This window comes from Manis javanica, chromosome 15 (genome assembly GCF_040802235.1).
Source record: "Manis javanica isolate MJ-LG chromosome 15, MJ_LKY, whole genome shotgun sequence".
Classification (NCBI taxonomy): Eukaryota; Metazoa; Chordata; class Mammalia; order Pholidota; family Manidae; genus Manis; species Manis javanica.
Window position 1 is genome coordinate 18,260,413 of NC_133170.1, and position 24,141 is coordinate 18,284,553.

The 24,141-nt window shown below is 40.3% G+C and overlaps 1 protein-coding gene and 1 long non-coding RNA gene across 8 annotated transcripts in view; both read left to right on the forward strand.

The window, feature by feature from the left end:
• Positions 1 to 19,047, forward strand: part of EPS8 (EGFR pathway substrate 8, signaling adaptor) — a 173,467-nt gene extending 154,420 nt beyond the window's left edge. For all 7 annotated transcript variants that reach the window (XM_073223223.1, XM_037023071.2, XM_037023074.2 and 4 more), the window contains 4 exons: positions 8,263 to 8,485; positions 14,817 to 14,997; positions 15,894 to 16,023; positions 17,765 to 19,047. In XM_073223223.1, coding sequence (XP_073079324.1) covers positions 8,263 to 8,485; positions 14,817 to 14,997; positions 15,894 to 16,023; positions 17,765 to 17,878 — 648 coding nt within the window. In that variant the 3' untranslated portion in view covers positions 17,879 to 19,047. The remainder of the gene's footprint in view (positions 1 to 8,262; positions 8,486 to 14,816; positions 14,998 to 15,893; positions 16,024 to 17,764) is intronic.
• Positions 19,048 to 20,745: 1,698 nt separating this feature from the next.
• LOC118973324 (uncharacterized) overlaps positions 20,746 to 24,141 on the forward strand; it is a 46,175-nt gene continuing 42,779 nt past the window's right edge. The window contains exon 1 of the long non-coding RNA XR_012125709.1: positions 20,746 to 21,941. This is a non-coding gene — a long non-coding RNA (uncharacterized lncRNA). The remainder of the gene's footprint in view (positions 21,942 to 24,141) is intronic.

Here is a 24,141-nt window from a genome sequence, read left to right on the forward strand (position 1 = left end):
TTTTTTCCTATGGTAATTGGGAGCCAGTGGTGAGGGACATAGGGGAGAATTGCACGTATGTTTTCTGATTTACTTCTTTAGGAAATTGCTCAAAATGTTTACCAGTAAGCAACTGAATGCTATTTTTTTTCAAACTACTGTATTTCTCATGTTTGGAGAAGTAATATTTCCATTCTTCTCTCTTGCCAATGGACTTCCTGTCCAGTGGCTTCCTCCTGACAGTGGATGGCACTGAGACAAGGATGGCTGGAGTGCCCAGTAGCTCACGTTCACTGGCCTCTGTCCTCATCCTCTTAAATGTTCTGCTGCTGACCAACTGTGAACATGCATCTCACCTCACACTGACAATGAGTATTTATTCAGCTGGACTATAATATTTCTCCTTTCTTGATTTTAAGATTTTCATGTCCTTATGTTATAGATCAGATAGGACAGGCTCTATCTTTTCAATCATTGAATAATTTTTGAGTCCCATGCCACATTTTCAGGATTTCAGTGATTCTGGTTCTCTCATTCACCCTAGCATCTGAATTCATTCACTAGCTCTTTACCTCTTGGGATTTTTGACCTGTGATAGGCTCTCTAGAGCCCATTCTGCCAGGAGAGACAGAACAGAGGGACTAGCCCATGGATAGCCTCTGCATCTGCGGTGCTTCTTTATCATGCCTGCGAAGAATTCTTTGAATTTGCAGAAACTTGAGCAAAAGATCCCAACTGACCCCATAAAAATCTCATAAATTTGAGTAGAACCTACATAGAAGATGTGGTAAAATATTAATTTTCATGCCATGTCTAGCCTTAGCAAAATACAGACTGTCCAAACCTGGCATAGTGGTCCTACTGCTTCCGTGACCATTCACTTAAGCAGTTCTGGTGTCTCATGGCATCAAGCCTAGCAGAGGTCCTGCACTCTTATAGAGTTGCTTTTAGTCTTACTAGGATCCAGGAATCAAGCAAATGTTTAAAATAAATTAGTGTATGATTTATATATCTTGGTAACTTGAAGTGATGGCAATGAAAATTCTGTTTGCTGTGCTTATGTTTTGCCTGGCCTGAAATGTATATATTATATATTTATTTTTTGTTCATCATTTGTCATTAGCTATTGATGCCAAAGAAGGAGTTTGAGTTATTCAAGGTATGGTCTACTCCATTTCCTGTGGAGTTTTGAAGTGGACTTTCTGACTTAGTTTTAATACCTTTTTCTTTTCTAAGTCCTTTTCTGATACTGAGATGTGTTTAACTGACATCATAGGGACTCCTGTCTGGTTTAGGAATGTCAGTTCTTCATATCCTTTCCTATAGAGGTTTTAACCAAAAGTCTTAAACAGTATTAAAAATGTATGCTTGAAACATATGCCTAAAACAACAACGGAATATATGTCCTTTGAACTCTGCAGACTGTTTTTTAACACTTAGCTCATGATAAGCTATACGAAGACTGTTCACAAAGGACATCCCTAGTTGTATGAACAGGAGCCAAGAGTTTCTGTTTTAGATATTAAAAACAATTAACCAAGTTTCTTTTTATTTGTGCTTATAGTTGTTAGGAATGGGCAAACTCCAATAAAATAAGATGCAGAAAACTTGCAAATTATGTTCAATTCTAAGACCTGAGCTCTCCTAATGAATTCAACCTCTTTATTTCCTGTTTACTACTTAGTCTTGTCTTTTTCTTTAATTCTGATTCCTGGCTTGAGCCACAAGTTGACTTTTCTGTTTAAAGTGCTCCTGTCTAAAATTGAACCAAAACTATTAATCTGTACCTATGGGTCAGGAGAGTATTTTTTGGGAACATAAAATTTGTTCCTCTTTTCTTGAACAGAGCCTCATCTTATACTTCTGTCAACTTTGGCACAACCGAGAAATTTTTTAAGTGCTCACAAGTTTCAGGAATTTGTTTTGCTACTTTGTGTAAATAGAAACTTGTGAGGATTGCCTGTTTGGGCTGTTCCCTTTTAAATTTTTCAGCACTATCTGAGTGTCTTGTGAAATTTTCTGGATACAACTCAGAAGGCAGTGATGAATGTAGAAATGTGTATAGAAGCTGAGTGTAGGTGGGTGTGTATTTAGGTTAAGAGCCCCACTTTTAAAAGGTATTAAAAACTATTTTTCAACACCTGGAAATTTTGGACTGAGCCCCCGAAACCACAGAATCTTCTAAAATTTCAATAAGCAAGCTTGACAATCTGCTACTGGCATAAGTCCTTCTCTAAAAGGATTGCTATTCTCAAAGCATTTGTAACACACACACAAGGGCTATATAGAGTAAGATGGAAAAGAAAAAATCATCATAGGAAATATATGCCATTCATTTTGTATATTCACAACAGTGTTACCAGATACCTTTACCTAAAATATGTAAAGAAAAACCCAGCAGCTTATTCATAATGACAGTAAAGATACCACCATATATATGTAGAGTCCAGTGAGGTACCCTAACCTTATAGAACTCCACTGGGTTACAAACACCCAAAGCAATTCTATGTCTTACTCATCTCTTCGTTCATTCACCCCACAAATACTTGTTGAGTGCTAGCATCTTGCACTTGATAAAAAGAAAGACAGAAAGCCCAGCCCTGAGCACATCCTCCATCAAAGCCTGGTGTCCAGAATTGAATCTCCAAGCATCTGCCGTGGCTTTAGCCCCTCCATTCATGTTTGTGTGTTAGGAGCAGTAACCCTCTCCTTGCACAGAAAGAGCTGACACACTTTTTCCCATCTCTTCCATCCAGTGATACCAAAATTTTGAAGAAATCCTCTTTACAAAAAGATGTTAGATCCCTGTACTGTAGTGCAGAAAGATGCCTAATGATTTATTGCCTAAGCCACCCTCATATTCACAGACAATAATACTATTCGCCCTAACGTAGAGAATGCCAGTGGTCAGTGAGTATGCTGTGTGCCAGGCGTTGTGTAAGGACTTCAAGAATACTGATTCATTTATTCCCCATAACCACTGTGAAGTAAGCACATTTTATACATGAGGAAACCAAGGCACAGAGAAGTGAGTTGCCCACAGTTAGACTGCCATGTGGAGTCAGGATTGCAACCCAGAACTCTGGATTCAGAACCCATGCACTGACGTAGTCAGCTACTTTGGGGAATCATATTTAGAAAAGATTGTCATCTCATTTTGTGCACAGTTTTTTCACTATGTGAACGCATGAGCTGACATTTTCTTGGAATAGCTTTACCATGCATTGTACTGTGAAAAAAGTTGATCTGATCAGTCACCATCTTTGGAATTGGATTTTTGCCTTATGCATCCATTCCTCAGATTCTATCAATTCTTTCTTTCTTTCTTTTTTCATTTAGGAAAATAATCCAGATTGTATAATTCACTTAGAAAGTAGACATTTTGAGAATGGTGGGAATAAGGAAATTAGATCTAAACTATTTCCATATAGTGTTTACAAGTCGCTAGATGTTTTAAAAATGCACACAGTTATAACTCATTTTCATACCCTTCTATTTCCTGTAAAGGGTACTGGCGACTGCTGGGCAAAGGTCACGAGAGCAGCCCTTGCCTATTATTCACACACTTTTGGTTAGAGATTCTCTTCTGAGAGCCGGGCACCAGCAGTGCATCCGTGTTGAATTGCCACCTGATGTCCCTGAGAGTCCAGGCTATTTAATATCCTCACATTTGGAGTGATTTTTAACAGCTCTGCTAACACAGCCATTCCCACCTAATGTGTTTCTCCCATGGCTTCTGCAAAATTTTAGAATTAAAATAGAACGAGCTAATAAAGGACTTAGAAAAATGTAGAACATAAAAAAAGATAGAATGAAACCACAGGGTAAAGGAAGTATGTGCTTTTGAAAGATCATGGAGAACTGAAAATAAATTGCAGGTCGTCTGATAAAAATTTTGTTGTGGAGTATTTAGGGCTTGGTAGTACTTTAGCTGGGCGACAGGTGGCCGTCCAGGGGCCTTTCTCCCCGTCTGCAGTCTCCTTGCCACATAAAGTGTGAATTCAGCAGAAAATGTCCTGTCCTCTTTGATTCCTAGCAAGGGATGTTACAGTGCCTGGACAAAGCCCCAATCTAATACTGGTGGGTGAGGGTTCAGGTTCTGGTTCTGCCACTAACAGTTGGGTGACCTTAAAGAAAGCCTAAAGGAAGCATTTTATTTTTCTATGCTCCAGTTTTCTCAGTTGTGAAATGGAAAGGGTCAGGTTTCATGATCTCCACAACCAAGTCTAAATATAAAATTCTGTTATTTCTATATCCACATTTAAATAGCCTTAAACTAAATGTGGAAGTATTTTCTCCAGGTGACTAATAAACCACTAGCACTACTAATTCTACCCCCTCTTATGAATGCTCTGTTTCCCAGCTTAATCCAGACATTGAGATACTACTGGGCAGACAGTGATCATTTTACTAAAAATGCCTTCATATGCATTGCAGCATTCATTCCAGTTCTTTAAAATTTGTTTTTTAAATTAATTTTAGAACACTATTCATCTGTTAATTAGAGGCATAGGTCTTAGACAAGGATGATTACTTCATGTTCTGCCTCATGTGTTGACATTTTCTCGTGTCATGCTCATGATAATTTGAATAATATGCTCTCCCTTCCTCCTTTTTCCTCTCCCTCCATATATATACATATATATAAAATTACCAGCCAGCATGTACATGTGCAGAATTTAAAAATTTTCTGTATGTATTTAGACTGCTTACAAGTTTGAAACTAAAGCTTACTAAAATGCAATGATATGTATGTCTTTTTGTAAAAGCAGCTTTTTTTAAAGAATTCATCTCACATTTAATCCACTTTAATTGTATTCTTTATAACCAATAAGATTAAGATGAACTTATACTTTAATATTTTTAAATCACAGTACTCTAATACACAAATAGTTACTGAAATGCTACAGAGTGTTTATACTATAGTGTGATTCTATATAATTAGTATCCCATGGCTACATAAGAGTGAAGGAAATTAATTACATATTTATAAGCTCCTTCACTGGTTGGTTTGTGGGCAGGTAATTTTACTGTAAAAAACTTAAATTCACTCACGTTTCGATATTTGATGTGAATAATAACTTATACTATTTGAGTTCCATCTCCTGTGTTAATTTTTTCATTTGATGTGATTTGTTCCATTTTCCTAATAGCAATTACTTGGGGAGCTGTCAGAGGTAACCCCTATTTGTTCCCTCATGGCACTTCTTTTTAATGTCATTTTTTGGATTCAGTCTCTGGACTTAACACCCTCCAATGTCCCAGCTATGCCTACTTTTCATTACAGAGTTCCAAAGAGACCAAATTTAGAGGAAAAATACACAGGTTAAAATTTTAAGAACAGTTCAATTTTAATGACTTTGCTGGGCTTGCTTGCATAATTTCCCCTCTGAGGCAGTATCTTGCATGAATCAGGAGCTTATCTCTCATTAACTTTCATTAATCCTTGAGAATTTCTACTCAGTTTTAGTGGCCAAAGAAAAGTGACTCATTCTGACTTAATTATCAATAAGAAAATCATTTTCCATGGGGTCTAGTAATTCTGGATTCTTTCAGAGAAAGAGAAAAAGACAAAGAGATTTCACTTTAAATAGAACTGTATATTTATGGGAGGTAACAGGCAAGAGTTAGGGAGTTACGGTACAAAATTAGGTCCACACGCAGGTGACCCGTCATTCAAGTTTGCTCACAGCTACGGTGTTTGTGGGGATGTGGGACTCCCAGTGCTAATACTGGAGAAGTCCTGGGCAAACTGGAAAAAGTTGGTCAAGATTTCTCTTTTGGATTTGGAGCTTCAGCATCCTTGGTTCAGGAGAAGGAAGCTGAGGGTGCCATTCTGCTCTCCAAGACTCTTCAAAAGTTATGGGTACATTGTGGCATCAGCTCTCTACCTCCAACCAAAATAGCCAAGAACAGAAATAATGAAGGGAAGAGCAGCAACTGGGGGGTAGATAGAAGGGAGAAGAGCAGATAGGGAGGGACATAGAAGCATGATGTCAAGAGTTGATACTGATTCTGTTTCCTTCATGCCAAGAATGAGGAATCAGTTCCCCCTGAAAAGCTGCCGTGGTCACCATTTCAGAACAGGTGGTGGCGATTTGAGGAAACACTTTTGCCCCTGCTTATTCCAGGGACTGGAAGCGTGAGGCAGGAAGAGAGGATCAAGCAAGGGGGAAAGTATGCAAGTAAATAAAACTTGTGACATTATTCATGAAAAATTTGCATGTGGTTTCTCTTTACCTTCACCAAATGTATATATTATAAGCCTATTATTATGTTAGGTCATACTGATGGCGTTGCATTATTTAGCAGTGACAGATGAATGAACGAGGCCCAAGGTTTGGTGAGCCTGTCTTCAGGCTTGATTGTGACAATAGCCCACAGTGTATTTGGCATATAGCAAAAGATTAACTATTCTTGTTTTTAGGAAAGCAGAAAATATGAATTCCATGACAGAATGCAGAGCTGATAGCATTTTTTGTTTATTTAAGCTTTAAAAACAGTCATTTGAACTCTGACACTTTTGAAATCCTAATGTGAGGTCTCACTGCTCCTTCCTGAAATTACGTACAAAGTACATTCTTGTCAAGAGAACGTGGCAGATAAATTACCCAGATGACTTTGGCGTGTGCTAAGTATTACGTTTTGGTGATGTTTGCTGTAGTTCGATTGCTCTAAATATTTTATTGGCCCAAATATAGGAACACTGTTTTGTGGGGAATAATACCAAATGAACTCTATTACTGAATCTATTAGAAATGTTTCTAGGCCTTGAACGCTGGCGGGGGCAGCAGTCTCTTTCTGCCCCATCTAACTCCATGGCATCGCTGGGAATCTTAACCCCGACTCGTGCCCCTCCTCCCTCCCCTCAGTACCTAGCAGCGTTACCACCACTTCTTTCAGTTCTACTTCCATCCCTGCTGGCACACCCTTCCTGCCTTCTCCCCCCACTGGCTGGTGAGCGGTAGCTTCTAAGGCACCGGACAGGATCCGGGGGGTCCCAGGCCGGGTTTCCGCAGGGGTGACTTGTTTGCTGTGTAGATGCCTATGATGATGGTGTCTTGTGTTTTGAGTAATGATTTAATTGAAAAGTGGTATGTGTGTGGCGTGTGTTTTTATATTTTAATCTCTGTGGAAATTGGGAGGCCTCTTTAAAAATCAATATTGCCGTATATTTGGGCCAATTTAGAAATTAAAAGTATTATTGAAATCAAAGGACTGAATTACCAAAAGGCCTGCTATTTGATTTTACCTGCTAATCTTGAATTTTAGAATAATTGTGCCAGTATCTAAGCTTTTAAGTCATTCTTCTGTATCTTTGATTCTACTGAAAGAAAATCCACAGAAAGACTGCCTTTTGAGAATTTGGTACTTGTGATAGTGCAGTTATCTCTTAGTTAAAATTATCTTGTTTAACCTTTTAACTTTTGTGTGTAGTGTAATAATATACATAATGCAGTTTCTAGAGGCCTGACAATCAGGATTTTTAAATTACTGAAAGTTACTGTGTATTTTATCACATCCACCTTTTTAAATAAAAATCCCCACATAGATTTTTTTCTAATATATGTTTTTGAGTTGCAGTCATAATTTTAATTAAAGACCATACCGTTAACCTTACCACCATTCACCCCCCAACATTTCCATTTCAACAAGAAAAATTTCTACTTTTAAGAAGTTAGCATTAATGTGATGGCAGAAAATGTTGTAACTTGACAAAAATAACATTTTAAAATGACTTGTTTGTTTTAAAGCATAGTCCCTTTATCCACTGAAATATTGCCTGTCTTCTTAGCAAATTAACAGCAGAATTAAACATTTTTGAATCTAGTGTACATTTAAACAGTAAGTAGTGTTTTATGTTTTTGATATTCAGACTTCCAGTATAATTAGAAGTTACCATTAGGAAATGACAAAATAGTCAGAAATCTTTTGACTTACCCTGATCTTGAGTGATTCAAAGTTCAAATTTAGTTTTCTTGACATTCATTATGGCTATTAATACTAGTATTTCCTATTGGTGTATTTTTTTCAACTACTTAATTTACATTTTGATTTTTGAACAAATATGTAGAATACTTTAAAGATGATTTTTAATGATCATTATTCCATATAAGATTGGAGAGATGTATGTGTACAGACACACACACACATAAGTTTGTTATGGATTTGCAAATAGGTTTACAAATAAATAACCCTCAATGTCTTGTCAAAGTATAAAATATTTTACTAGCCTAGGTTTGTAATTTTACAATTTCAAATTAATTATTTGTCTTTTTGTAGAAACAAAGGATGGAATATGGTCCAAGAGCAGGTGACCCTCCCTCCGCTCCATCTCCTCCTCCAATACCAGCTCCTATTCCCGTCCCCCTTCCACCTTCTACTCCTGCGCCTGTTCCTGTGTCAAAGGTCCCAGCAAATGTAACCCGTCAGAATAGCAGCTCCAGCGACAGCGGTGGCAGTATTGTGCGCGACAGCCAGAGATACAAGCAACTTCCTGTGGACCGTAAGTGTCCCACGGAGGCAAAAATACCCAGTTTCTTCTGCGAATTAAAAGTGCTTCAGAGTGTAATATAGTTTGTTATTGCCTCTGTGGGTATTAAGTATTATTACGTAAAAATAACAGCCCTTTGTACTGGCATGGTACTTCATAGATTGTGAAGATTTTCACCTAGTCTCTTGTCCTCCAAATAATTTTGAGAAACAAGTTCTCTCCACTTTCTGATATAATTTCTACACTTATTTCCAGTACATTGTGGTGAATGCAGACTCTGGGGCCAGATGTACTTGAGTTGTATAGTGAAGTACCACTTACAGCCGGGTAACCTTCAACAACTTAAAAATCCTCTCCATACTTCATTATCTGAAAGTGGAGGGAAACCGTAATACTTCTAGAATAATTGTGGGGATTTAATGAGGTAATGCATATAAAGCATTTAGACCAGTGGTTCTCAGCCATGGATGATTTTACCCCCTTTCCCTGGGGACCCTTGGTGTTGTCTGGAGAAATGCTTTAATAATAGTTGAGTGGATGCTGTGGGTGTGTAATAGGCAGAAGGTAGGGGTGTTTAGCAACATTCTCTAATGACCAAATCAGTCCTCTCGCAACGGAATTATTTGGCCCAAAATGTCAGTGGCATTGAGGTTGAAAAGCTGATTGATTTTGACCAGTATATGACACATTATGAGTAGCCAGTCATTCAGTCAGTATCTGCTGCCGTCCTCATCACTGTCATCATCAGTTTTCCTCTTCCTCATATTTGGTCTTCTTAGATGTGTGTGTGTGTGTGTGTGTGTGTGTGTGTGTGTGTGTGTGTGTGTAATCACACTAGCTTAGTAAAGTCAACCAGCCAAGAGCAGTTTCAGGTTTGCCCTCCGAACTCAGACTTCAGGCAATTTAGACTTCAGCTTCATAGCTTCCTAAATTTACATCTGATTGTTCATATGAATGGTTTCTGTGAAAAACGGATTTACATAAACTAAGAGATAAGATGCTCTTGCCAATTTTGGATTATCTTTGCTGGTACTGGGGAATAGCAGTGTAGATAATTTGAAAACTGAAGGTAATTCTAAGGTAATTGTTATTTTGTTTTACTTTCTAGTGTAGAGATGGTTTAATCTTCAAATTATGTTTTCTTAAGTATTATAAAATTATTTTTCCTTACATAAACTTGATATAGAAAAATTCTTAGAAAACTAGAGCCAGGAAGATACTTTCTTATTATGATAAAAATGTATAAAAGGTATCTGTGTTGGGGGATAGAGGAAGAGGGATGTGTGCCCACATGTGTGTATAAAGAATATCTTTCACTTTCTCAATATGTCCCTCCTGGGGCTCAGTTCTGGGTTCTTTTCTCTATATAAACATACTTTTGCTCTCAATCATCAATCTGTTTCTATTTCTTTCATACTATCTATATTGTTGGAAAAGAAATGACTCTCAAATTTGTCTTCATATCAGATCTCATCTCTGACATGCAGATGCATATATTGAACTCTTGACTTCATAGCTGGTATTGGATGCTCGAGATTCAAGCTCAAAACCAAACTATTGACTCTTACTACCATTTCACCTTATGTTTTTCTCATCTCAGTAAATCAAAGCAACATCTATTCAGTTCTTGTCATTCTTGGCAAGTTTTTAAAAATTTTAAAAGGAACTAAAACTATTACTATTTAGTTGTCCTAGTAATTCTGTTCACATGCAATAAGTGTAAGCCTACTTTAATGTATTACTTTTTGTCCAAAAGTATAGCCAATTTAAATCACCTTCTTATCTATACCCTGACCTGACCAAAAACTAAATGGAAAAATGACATTTTGGAAAAATGAAATGAACTCTTTCTGTGCAGCAAAAACAACTGTGTGTGTATATGTGTTTGTGTGTGTGAGAGAGAGAATGTGAAAGTGCGTATAAATATAATGTGCTACTAAATTCTTAAAAATGTGTACTTTTTAAAAAAGATGCTGTAATTTTTTCAAAGACACTACGGATACAGTTTTGAGATGAGAAAGTTCTATAAATATTTTTACTGATTTCCCTAAGGAAATTTTTCCTTTTAGGAATGACTGTTCTTTCTTCATTCTTACCACAAGTTGATATCATTCTTCTCCTTTGATATGTCAGCACAGTAATCTTTGACACTGTGGCACTCTTTTTCCAGGCCCCAGATCACAGTTCATAGGCATCTAGTCCCCATTTGGAACAGCCTGTGGGTTGGGACAATTTGTTCTTTGTCCTAGTCTGAGACACTAAGAATAACTCAATGGGAAAGAGACATAGTTAGAATATTTTAAAGATAAGAGAACTCCCCTGATAATTGTGACTCAACATTTTCAAGTCTGTTTTTCATAAGTAAGAGGGTGACATCGGTACATAAAATATAAACATCTCTCCCCAAATTAACACATAATGCTCTTTTCCTCACAATAATAAAGTTGTGCATCTACCATAAAAGTTCCTTTTAAAGGGATCTCAAAAGCATAGTTTACATTAAATAAATGTACTTCTTTTATAAAACAGGTATTTTCTGGATAGCTTTTTCTTGAGCACTTTTTTGGACAACAGTTTTTCTGAATGAATGCTGGGGCTTCTAAACAGTCTTTTAGAAGCAAATAGACATATTTAAGTGTACAATTTACACTTCGTTAGATTTCTCTCAAAATGTGCCTGTCGTGCTTCCTGCATTCTCTGCTTACTGCCTAAACTTCTGATAAAAATAAAATGAAGGAACTGGAAAGTGAATATTCACCTAAAAAATGTTAACAGATAGTCATGAACAAGGAAAAAAAGAAGTCAACATGCTTGTTTTTAATTCATAACAAGTAGCAAGAGCAGGACAGCGTGAGACCTCTTTTGCTGAAGTGTGACTGCGGCCACCCGTTCAAGCTGGCCGCTCGGAGCCGTGTGTCGCACAGGCTATTCAAACTGATTTATCTCAGGGTTCAAAACGATGCTCCTCTTACCAGTTTTGAAGATACCAATGCTTCGGTTATTTTGTATTTCCTCCATTTCCTTTGAAATCTTAGTCCTTTTTTTAAAATATAATCTTTTGTAATCAGAAGTGTTATTTTGGAAAGAGGTGTAAAGTTAGTCTGGTTTTATTGTGTGCAAGAACATTCCAAATGGAAACCAAAGCCAGGAGCGCATCAGAGAGGTTTCTGCCCCCCTGGAAGAAGATTACCCTGTGGGCTAGAGATGATCGTGCCGTGGCTAAGTCAGAAGATAAGAAAATAACCAGGGTGGTGATGACTTTTTCTTTTTTATTCCTTTGAGATGTGCTCCTGTTCTGGATGGCAGTATGATGTACTTGAGTTCGAAGAGTTTACTAGTGAAATGCATGTAGCACTTAAATGTCACAGTCAATAATATTTCCGCACTCCCTCACCTCCTTTCCTCCCTCTCTCACTTCCTTTCTCCTATTTCTCTTTCTTCTGGCTACTTCAAAATGTGTCCTGAATACTTAAGGCTAAAAAAAATTAGACTGAAATAACACTATCTGATTATTTCAAATTTCACTTCTTTCCCAGGGGCACTAAACACTTTTTAAAACACTCTCCCTGAAAAAACAAAATCACAGAACAATGGTTGCAGAAAGCTCCCTTAGTGACCAGGTCATTGCCACTCGCCAAGTTACTTAGTTCACTGGATTACTATTATCTGTTCTTTGTACTTAATCTTTAAACGTGATGTACAAATAATGTATCTGTGTGTGTGTGTGTGTGTGTTTAAGTACACACATTATTGCCCTTTCCCATATGTTCAGTTCTTCCCCATTTTTCTTACAAAGATATGTTCATATATGCATCTTTTCCATAAGCATTAAATGGGTAGGGAAGAGGGATAACAGGTAAGTTAATCAAAGGTAGTTTCAGTGGCCTTGGGGAAAAAATAGCCACAAGCTGAAAGTCAGAAAACCCAGTTGTAACTAATTAATGATGTGATTGTGACAGGTCATTTTTCCTCTTTTGATCTCCATTTTACTGGCTAGTTATTTTAGGGGTTTGTACGTGATGCTTTTCCAACTCTGTCTTATTGAAAAAGGTCACAGAACGCCTCATTCATTCATTTACTCACTGAGCATTTATCGAATCCCTTCCTTGTTCCAGGGGCTCCAGGTAAAGGAACCAAAGTGATAGGCAAAAATCCCTCTTCTCTTCAGGCATGTATCTTAGTGAAAGCAGACAGGCAAATCAAACAGTGAGGTTGCCAGAGCACAGGAGGAGGCAGTAAGTGGTTCGGAGATTAATAAAGCCGCGCGGGTAGGGAGTGCTGCCAGGGAGGAGGTTACAGGTGTAAGCAGCCAGGGGAGGTCTCAAGGTGGAGAAGGGTGAACCACGTGCACATGGGGGAAAGCATTCCAGGCTAAGGCTCTTGGAGTTGAAGAGCACTAAGGAAGCCCATGTGAGCTAGAGTAGACGGACCTGGGAGAGCAGTAGAGGTGCCTCAGAGAAGTGGGGTCATCTAGGGCCTTTTACTGGGAAGAAGTAGGATCAAATGAGAAGATCTGGAGCAGAAGAGTCGCAATATCGACATGTATTTTAAAAGGATCGTTTTCGCTATTGTATTAAGAAATGAATGAAGAGCAAGGGGTGGGGTGGCGGAGGGTAGAAGCAGGGCCACCTGTGAGTAACTGGTGGCTCAGACCGACCTGGCGACAGAAAACATGGACTGAAGTGGTTGGATTTTTGGCACATTTTGATGGTAGGACTAATGGGATTTGCTGATGGATTGGGTGCAGTAGAGGACGAGGGGGAATCAAGCATAGCTCCATGGTATTTTGCCAGAGGAACCTGAAAAAAGTCTAACATAAAAGCAAACTTTAGGAGGAAGATAAGCAGTTCAGATTTGCCCCCATATGCTTGAGATATCTAATAGCCATCCAAATGAATATATCAAGTAGACATTTGGTGTATATGGGTCTGGAGTTCTGAAGAACAGTCTAGACTGGAAAAATACTTTGGTGGTCCACAGCTTTTAAATAGCACAAAGATCATTGATGGAGTGAGTGCAAACAGAGAAAATGCCCGGGGTCGTGCTCTGGAGCGCTCTTCCGTTACTCAGCTGGGGAGATGAAAAGATTGAGAAAAGGATACTGAGGAGGAGAGCCCGGTGAGACGGGGGGAAGATCAGGTGTGTGTGGTGACCCGGAGGCCACAAGAAGGAAGTATTGCTGATCAGTTAAATGAGACAGTGACTGGGAATTGGCTGTAAGAGTTTAGCAAAATGGAATGATGGGGCCAAAAGCCTAATTGCAATGAATTTAAGAGAAAATTGGATTTTTTTTTTCATGGAGTTTTGCTAAAATGGGAGCAGAGAAGTAGGCAATAGCTGGAAGGAGATACGGGGCCAAGCAAGGACTTGTTTAAAGGTGAGAGAAATAATAGAAGAGTAGCATGTTTGCACACTAATTAAATGATTAAGTAAAAGAGGAAAATTGGCAACAGGGTAAGTAGTGGAGAAATGACTGTTAAAGGGTGTTCATGGGCAGAGGGCATGGAGTCTAGTGAACACACTGAACACATGCAGAGGTTGGCCGTAGGAACCATTCACCTCTAATGTGACAGGAAGGCCAGTGGAGCATAGGGGACAGGTGGGTGAGGAGAACTGCTAGGGGAACTTAGGGAGGTGCTCTTCTGAAATGGGTGAGATAATCAGCTCAGGGTGAGGATTGGGAAATGAGAGTTGGAGGTTTGCAGAGAAAGAGGGTATTACATACTTGTCTAACAGTGGACACTTCATGGTCTAGGGCAGGACTTCTCAGCATGAGCCCTGTTGACATTTGGGGCAGATAATCCTCTTTTGCAGAAGACAGACGTGTGCACTGTTGAGTGTTGTATGCATCCCAGGCTCTACCAACCATAGCATCCTTTCCCCACCTTCCCGCTCATTGTGACATGTAAAAGTATCTCCAGCCATTGCCAGCTGTCGCCTGGGGTCAGAATTTCCCCCAGTCTGAGCCCTGGCCTAAGGAAATGTGTGATTGTCAGGGAGCATTAACAGCCCAGGTGAGGTTTCTATTCATGAACCGAACATGAGCTCCTCAGCATCGTTGTGTTATACTCAGTGGGCAGGTGCAGGCACAGGATAAGCAGAATGTTTGCTTTAACAGGAGTTGGAGTTTTGTCAGATGAATACAATGAAGAGAGAGGAGAAGAGCCGGAGAGTGAGTTTAATGCTAGATCATGGAATTTATTCTGGATGAGGGTGAAAGTGAGGAAAGATGGCCAGAACCCTTGATATAAATCCTATTGGGCTTCAAGGATGAATGGCATTGGGGTTCTGGAGAGTGACGTTGGGGGTTTTCCAAAATAACCTATTCCATGTTGGTGCCCAGGAAGGAAATCCCAGATGGAGGAGGTGCAGGATGAGCTCATTCACAGACTGACCATTGGGCGCAGTGCGGCCCAGAAGAAGTTCCACGTGCCGCGGCAGAGCGTGCCAGTTGTCAATATCACTTATGACTCCACACCGGAGGATGTGAAGACGTGGTTGCAGTCAAAGGGGTTCAGCCCTGTGTAAGTCTCTGGGGTACATTACAGCTGTGAGCGTGAAACACGCACTATTTTCGGTTTGGTCCCCACGATGTCACAGATGACTCTTAACAAACGGGAAAGCCCAAACTTGTTCCGTGCTGAGGAAATGACTGTAGCTATTCATAGCTAAAAAGCAATGGGAAGCAGAAATGACTCTCATTTGATGGCACCCCATTTCCTGGATGGTAGTGGCATTTCATCATTGGTCCATTAAGTGGACCATCAGCAGCTCTGAGGCCGGTAGCTTTCTTTCTCCCTCAGTGAGACAGTGCTGAGCTAGACTCCTCGGACCCTAAAGGACATGGAACAGACACTTTCCTTCTGCTGCAGGATACAGACTGTCAGGCAAATAAAAAAGAGCTAACACTACCGTAGATCATCACATTCTAGTGGAGCTTGGCCCTTAGTAAGTTCACGTAAAGATTCTGTTCATCTCTAATCTGAGAATGTGTAAACATTTATCTGTATTTGAGACAATGAACTGTTTAAATAGTACATATTCAAGAGAACTCGAATATTATAAATTCACTTACCTGACGTGAGTGAAAAATGAGATACACTGGTTAGCCAATTGCCTGGTTCCTTGAAATTTGTCTGCTCCTCCTATGAACCCCCAAATTTCAAGGACTTGGCACTAAACAATAACGATGCTCAAACCAGTTGGCTCCTTTTGCTTCTTCATAATCAATTATCTTATATAGCTGAGCGGTCGTCATGAAAGTCCCTCGTCATGACCCTGAGGAAGCAGTGTAGAGCCATTTTGTAAGAGTTCCAGGGTGTGGAACACTTACAAAAGAGAAGTTTCTCTTTTGTTTTTTTTCCCCAGACAATATTTTTAATGCTCTATTTCTTTTTCCTTCGTTTGTTCTTTTTTTCAGGACTGTCAATAGTCTTGGAGTATTAAATGGTGCCCAGCTTTTCTCTCTCAATAAAGATGAACTGAGGACAGTCTGCCCTGAAGGGGCCAGAGTCTTTAACCAAATCACTGTTCAGAAAACTGCATTGGAGGTATGACTTGGTGATCGAAGGGGGTGTTTTCCTGCATTAGTCAAGAGTGTGGAAGGCAGACTGAAAGCTCTAAACCAACTGTGATGTCCGTATTGGTCAGTTTCTCTTTCATATTATAGAACAAAAGAGAAATTGTTAAATTTGACTCCACTTTGGTAGTTGGTCACTGTTGACCATCAGTGACCATTTGCAGGGAGATTAATATATTGTAAATGCTCATGTAACATGAAGTTTGAGCATATGCTTTTGGACATCCGTGAAAAGCCTGATGTTCTTACTTTAAGTGCATTAACTGCTTTAGTACATATAAATTTTTTATTTAGTTTTTATATGATAGAATTTTAGTTTTGAGACAGTAACGGTCGGTTTGCCCTTAAGTGAGCAAATAGAGGCCAGAACTCTTGCGGTCCTTAACTATTTAGCTTGGAGATTCTAGTAGGTTACAGATTATCAGGTCTTAAAACCCTGGCTCTGTGTCGTAGGCCTGGTTATACACCTGAATAATCAGAGGGAAAATATTAGGTGGGGGTCATTGAAAATTGGGAGCCCTGAAGAGTAACTATTTAGTCATAGTTGTCTGCATGAAAAGAGGAGAATAAATTCTCCAGATTGGATATATTTAAACCTCCAATACCCTGCTCTACTTAAAATGGGCTGTGTAAGGGTAATAGTTTCTAGCCATTACATCTCGCAGCTCTTAATAGCTTTCATGAAATTATACTTGGAGTCAAATGAAAGGATATAGGCTTTGGCATGAAATTCATACATAATTATCTCTAACAGGTATATTATCTAAATTCAACAGTTATATAAGTGAGAGTAAAATAGCTTCATGCATACAACGCTGTAACTAGGTCTAGGAGAAATTTGATCTCCTTGGAAATTTTTCCTGTATTAGGTTGATCTTGGGGGCTCTATATGAGGCTTCCTGTATGTTGAATAAGGGTTATATATTTTTGAAGCAGTTTTTTACCATCATACATTCTAATTTTATTCAGAGTATATAAATTACATCTTAAGGGTATGATAGAAAGTTCCATATGCCTAAAATTTCTGAAAGCAGACTGCCCATCATTGTCGTTTGCTCACACCTCCCACTTCCTCCTGTCCTTGCTCCTGTTCCCCTGGAAGGGACTTGAGGCAGAGACTGACAACCTGGGGTTCTTCCTCTTCCGCAGCCCTCTGCCCCCACCCCTTCTTTTGCATCTAGTTCTTCTTCCTGATTCCTGCCTGTGTTACTGGAGACTTGGACTGAGGAGAGCAGAATAAGGAGGCTGCCCAGGGACTGTAGCGAGGGCTTGGGAGGAACAGCTGACATGCTGTCAGAGAGCCAGACCGTGGAGGGAACTGGGTGTGTTCTGAACCCAGTCTTTGGGCCTGATTAGAATCCCCTAAAGGCAGATGAGTATCTTACTTGACCTAAATACCTAAATTTAATAATTTACTATCTTACTATTCTTATTGCACACATACGTGCTTTCTCCCAGGGAATCCAGAGCATTCCCCATGCAGTACTGATTTATCTTGATCGTGTTCAAGTGAAAGGCATGGTGAATGAATTGCCTAAGACAGTTAACAAATAAAAAACTTATTAATGTGATCCATTAGGGAGTCCAGATGCATCACTTCTGTGATATTAAGAAAAAACCACAAAGATCTTTTACCCTAAGCCATTTCGTCTCCTGGCCGGTAGCCTGTGCAAACCAGTAACCGTCTCATCTGAACCCTGTTCATTTTTCAGGATAACAGTGGCAGCTCTGAGCTGCAAGAAATCATGCGAAGACGACAGGAAAAAATCAGTGCTGCTGCTAGTGATTCAGGAGTGGAATCTTTTGATGAGGGAAGCAGTCACTAATGTGTTTGTTTTTAAACTCCATTGAAATTTTTGGCATTATTCCAACTTTGTTGTAAGAAGCCATGAAAGGAATGTCTTATTTCTCGGTACACTTAATTTATGGCCGTAAAGAAACAATGAAGACAGAAATAAGCACAGGACTTGCTTCTGGGCCCATTATTTTTAATAAAACTGAAAACAATTTTTAAAGAATGTTTTGACCCTGGGAAATAACTTTGCCTACTTTACCAAGGTGAGTTATCCTTTATTGGATTAATTATTTCACCCCCATCCCAATGTACTTCTCATCAGGCGTTTTTCTTTTTTTTGTTTTTGACAAGCAGTGAATTTATTTATGGCAACAAAACGAAGATATAGCCCATGGTTCAAAATCTAAACTATTCCGATTTTGCCTGTGACTATGGTATCTGGCCTTCAGGGTGCAGCTTGCTTTAGGCTGGACTCTGTTTATGTAGATCTCTCCTTGGACATACTCAGTGACAGCATATTTAGATTTATTTCAAGTTCTTAATGCCAACAGTTTAAAAAAAATCAAAACATTTAATAAAATGTAAATACAGCAAGGCCTTGGACATGCAAATACAAACCTATGGGGCATTCCCGAGACATTCCTTCGTCTATCATGGCTCTGTCGGCCACAGTTCCTTGTATAGCTTGTATTCTGATTTTGTTTATATTCTGCTTAGTAGCTATACCGTGTTCTTCTAGAGGAGAAAGCACAAGTGGAAAAAAGGTCATATGCATTGAAAATCTGTCACAGGAAGTAGCCTGCATTGATGTGCATTACAGTATTTTGCTTAATGAAGCCTCAGTTCTGAATATTGATATAAGTAATTAAAAGGAAATTGGGGCCATTTTATGTGTTTATCTATGTCAAGTTTTTCTGGTAATAAACATGTAACCTACACATATTTTAATCCTGTGAAAGATTCTAGATAGAGAAAAGAAAGATACTTAACCTTCAACAAATGTTATTTTTGGAAACACGATTTTTGTCATTAAATGTTATGTTATTTCACATATATAAAACAGATGTTATGTAAGAATGTTGTATATTTTAACATAAATCCATTTAGAGATTATCTAGATTCATTAACTTTCATAGTGCCTTTTTCACACGAGTCAGCTGGAAAGTCTGCAATAAACAGTATTTGCTGTATGTTAATAAATGGCTTCTGTCTCATTTGCAAAAGGGCTCTTTGGTATGTAGACTGGGGATCAGAGTTGAGAATGAGAAAAACAGAGGCCCACTCTTTTTTTTTTAAAACTGATTTCCAATATATTTCAGAGCTGGTAGAAAGCATCTAGAGCACTTTCTTCAGCTGTTCCTCTTTTCACCTCTCATATTTCATCATCTTTCCCTTCTACCAGGTAGTCACAGTTGGTCCCAGTAGTAAAAATAAATTTATATAGCACTTGTGGTTACTCCCCAGAAATGCTTTCTTAAATACCTACGGTAACATCTGTGAGCTGTATTTTATAGGTGTGGAAACAACTTCTTAGCGTCTGATGATCCCAGAATCATGAGGGATGTGGGAGCCTCTCAGCCCTATTTCTCAGTCTCTCCATAAATTGCCCCTTAGACAAAATTAAGCAAACCTGAGAATGATAAAGAATTCTTGGAGATCTTTTCCATTCTGTAAGCACACACACACATTTATAACAGCCCTTTTCGAAAACTTCTGAAAATGTAGAAATAAGACAAAAGAAAACAAGATGGAAGAATTAAAATAACCTGAGCATGATGTAGCATATCTAATATTAAAAGAATTGGTCTAGTTTATGTCTTTATGCTATAAAATTCCAAAGGAAAATGCCACAGAGACAGTAATTACTGGAAGCAGTTCCCCCCCTCAGGGCTGTGGGAACAAAGAGGAGAGCTTGGACCCCCGGAACTTAGAATCTTGAGGGGGTGACACTACAGAGTTTAGGTCCAGACACCTGAGGAGTTTGGTGTCTGAGAAGTTTGGAGGAAAGACCTCAGAGCTGGCAAATCAACCTTTGAGAAGGTAGAACAGTTGCCCCAGGACTTCAGAAAAAAAATCCAGCTGAGAAAACAGCTCAGCAAATCCGTGGGGCTGGGACCTGGACCTGGGAGGAGAGCATGCCAGCCAGCTGGTACTGGCATTTGAGAGGGCACAATGAGTCTGCTTCTGGGACTGGGGAAACACAAGCAAACATAACTGCAACCTACTGGGAATCACTGCTCGGAGAGGGAGGAAGCAGGATCAGGCTGCTGTGGGGAGGAGCGAGAGGTAAACAGGAGGCGGCAGGCCCCTCGTGCCCCCTCAGCTTCCTATCTCTGCAGCACACTCTTTGGGCAGAATCTCTTGTGCACACGCCTGGCAAAGCCCCAGACCACAAAGAAAAATAAAGATGTAGATTTGAAAAGAGGGTTTTTTCTTTTCAATGATTGCCCTTGATCAGCTTAAGGGTCTACATTTCATCCTTTTATTAAACTTCCATTTCTCTACCGAGACTTTGTTCACTCATTAAAATAATATTCTCCTTACTTCTTCGAACAACTTTTATCTCTGTAACACATAAAGGTCACTTTATCATCTATTTGATAAGTGACATCTGGGCCATCTCAAGCTCAGCTTCTGTTGATTGTTTTTTTGGGACCCGAGTTTCTTCTTCCTTTGCATGGGTGGTAATTTTTTAATTATATACTTGGCATTGCAGATATGTTACAGATATTCTAGAATATATGGTGTCTTCCTCTGAAGAATGTTTATTCTTGTTCTAGCGAGCAATTCTATATTGGCTGATCACTTTGATCATGGCAAACTCAATGTGTTTTATGAGGTCTCCTCACGACGCAACTGTATCTGCTAACTTTCTCTTCTTAGTAGGTTTGATTTTGGCACTGTCTGTACCTCTCAAGAGCAGTTTTTGTATCTTAGTTGGATGGCCAGGGTGCTAAACAATGTTGCCCAGGTCTCTTTGCTTTTTCTGGGCTGGGTCTCTAGGGTCACCCACACAGCTACCTCTGGTAACTGTTCTGTTCTGAACCGTGTAGTGGCCAGTCTTCGTAAGCACTGGAAGATGTTGCCCCATGTGAACTGGGTGGATTTAGTTACACATTTCTGTGACCGTTCTCTGCATAAACGCCTCCACTCTGGTGTCCTCTTTAGAAATTCCACGCACATCCAGTCCCCTAAACTCTGGTCTTTGCCTCCTCATTTCTGCAGGACTCAAATGCTTTCCTCATGTCCTAGCTTCCTGCCCTGCAAATGGCGATTTGTCCCCAAGCAAAGAGCTGGGGAGTCTCCCTATCCCAAGGATTTTTCTTGTATTGCTTATAAGAGGTATTGCTTTCCCTCTGCCCTTAAGAGGCACTGAGTCATGGGAAGCTAGTGTGAGAGAAAATCTAGTCACTTAAAACTCGTCCTTCCATACTTTTCTTTAAGAAAACTTATAGGAAAATTTGAGATTCACTTGTTTTCGAAAATTAAATTTACAGAGGCTACGTTGGGGTTGTGTGGGGACCTCACTAAACTGAGGTCTTGAATCTGAAATTCTGAATCAGTTGGGATACTATGACAGCATGACTCTTTCTGATGAGCCTCAGGTGCATTTCCTTCAGTTTGATGCTGGAAAGAGGTGGGCAGTGACCCAGGGCTCCTGCCAGACCCAGACGGTCGTGGTCCAGGCTGGTCCCATGGGCTCTTTCCTTCCTTCCTGTGGTCTCAGGTACCTGGCCCATTCCTGCTGCTTTTCTGGGCTGCCTGGGGCAGTCCTAGAGCAGTCAGTCTTGTCTCTCAAGCCAGGTTGTGGGTGGAACATAATTTCTCCAACTTCAATCATTCCTGTCATCACCCAAGATGAGCACACAGTGTCTTTCAGATAATATCTCTAGGTCTCCCACAGCTTATCCTGTTTCAAAGTTTCTTGCTCTGAGCTGGCATCATATGCTACAGCCTTTTGCCCTCCCATCCCATCTTAAAGGAAAAGAAAACAAGGACTGAGCTCGGGTGCTGAGAACATCATACACGTCCCCGCTTTGCAGATGAGGACGTTGGAAATCAGATACAAGTTAAGCGGCTGGTACAGTCACACAGTAAGTGGAACTATTGAATTTGGACCCAACTCTTGGACTTCCATGTATCCTGAAAATCATCTTTTCTGTTAGATTGCATAGGTCAGTGTATAAAATAATTTTAAGCAGAAAAAGCATTTTTTAAAAAACATGAAATGTATATAGTACACTGCATAAACACAGGTGAAATCAGAGTCTCTCTTGAAGCAGCACAGAAAGGGGTTGGAGCCTTATTTGGAAATCCCTGCTCTAGGCCAAACAGATTCCCTCCTCCAAACAGACCTTTGCAGGAGAATGTGAAAGACTGGGAGCTGATCCCTGCAAGGTGACAATTCAACCATGAAATTCAGTCCTTGGTCTCGACTGTCATGTCTTTGGGAAATTTCAGATGGCTGCCCACCCCTTTCAAAGCACCACTTAGGTTCGATAAGAAGCTTGCCTTCGGACATCCTCTCATAGTTGCCCATTTATGCTCTGGAGTAGAAATTACATAAGATGCCAATATAAGGACGAAAGTTAACTGATCCTGGGCCCAGTCTGCCCTGTGATAGGCAGGCCAGAACCAGGAATAGATACACGTTTTCTTCACATTAATCTGTGGTGTGGTTCGTCCAGCAGTCGTAACTCCTTGGAGGCATGTGGTCAAAGGACCAGTTTGATTTGTACTAATGAATGAATGAAAGGGGCAGAGCTACCGAGCCACAGGCTAAAACAATTGTCAGGATCTGTTGTCTCGCAAACAAAATACAGCCCTTTGTGATGTGAGAAGGTCTAGAGTATTAACAACTTAAGGCAACCCAGCGTCTTGCGAGCCAGTCAGTTGATGACACGCTTTACATCAGGAAAACAGCACCAAGAACTTAGTTTATTGCCTCCTCTCTGCAACCAATCTTGTTACAGGGCAGAACTGAGACATTTAGGTAATTCAGTTGTCTTGCAGCAATAGGAGGAGAAAAAAAAAGAAATGGCTGTTGTTAGTTAATGCCTTGGTGACAGCAATGGATTTACAAAATGAAAATGAAAATCTGGCAAATCCGGAGTTGCCCAGTTGCTTCTCATTTCTTTTAGCATTTGTCAAACTGAGCTTCCCATCCCATCAGACACGTGTGTGCAGATGAGGCCTCTCACGGAGCAGCACCTGCAATGGAGGGTGTTACAGCTGCTCAGGGGAGCAGGCCTCGTGGATGGCAGGCTCGTCGTCATTGTGCCTGCAGGGGCTCACGGGGGCACTTGGGCATGCTGCCTCTGGAGATGTCTTGGTGCAGGAATGAGTGGGAGGGTTTGGTTTGCTAGTCTGAACGTGCTGAGAGAGAGATTCGGAGGCTCACAGCGCATGTATTCCATGCTGACCCCGCCGGGCCCCTGGCTAGTGCTTTACCTCCCACGCCTGAGTTTTACCACAACTCCACAGGTAGATGTTACTTCGCATTTTGTGGGGACATTCAGGCTCAGAGATACTAGGTGTCTCCTCAGGGGTACACTGCTGTCAGAGCACTGGCTGTTGGGACTCAAAAGTCTGTACTTTGTCAGTTATGTCACTGTATATCCACAAACCACCAGGCACCTCGCCAAGGGCTTTAGCTTTAACCCTTAATGCAACCCGTGGAGGAAGCTCTTCTTACTCCTGTTTATGAACAAAGAAACGGTTCCCAGAGGGATCGAGTGGGGTTCACAAGTGGCACCTGCTCACGTTGAGCCTCTATTCTCTACCCAAGAATTCCAAGATGTGAGACTTCAGGAGGATTCCTTGTCCTGGGGAGCCTGCCGTATACTAAGTTTTTCCAGGTATTATTTTCAGCCCCTTATGCATGTTATCTTTTTTGTCTTCTTGAAGCCCCGAGACAAAGCTCCCATCACTGTCCAGTCACAGATGAGACGGTTGAGTCACATCAGGCACATGGTCTCAGGTTGTCTCTCTCCCTGCACAGTCCCTTGTTCTAAACCCCTCGCTGCCCTGCTGGGCCCTGTGCTGGTGAAGGGAGGGTGTGATCTAGTTTGGTTTGGGACATGAAGGAACCCCTCTGAGACCATTCTGTTCTGTATTTGTAAAGGTAACAGTGATTGCAGTTAACTATTCTGAGTTGAAACAGCCCTTTACACTTTGGGTGTTCTTAGAACTGAACAAAAGTATTTGGGTCAGCTGCCTTTGAACTTGCTGGAACTCACCATGACACACACAAGGCAAAGGCCTGGCTCACTCGGCATCGCCCCATATGCCAAG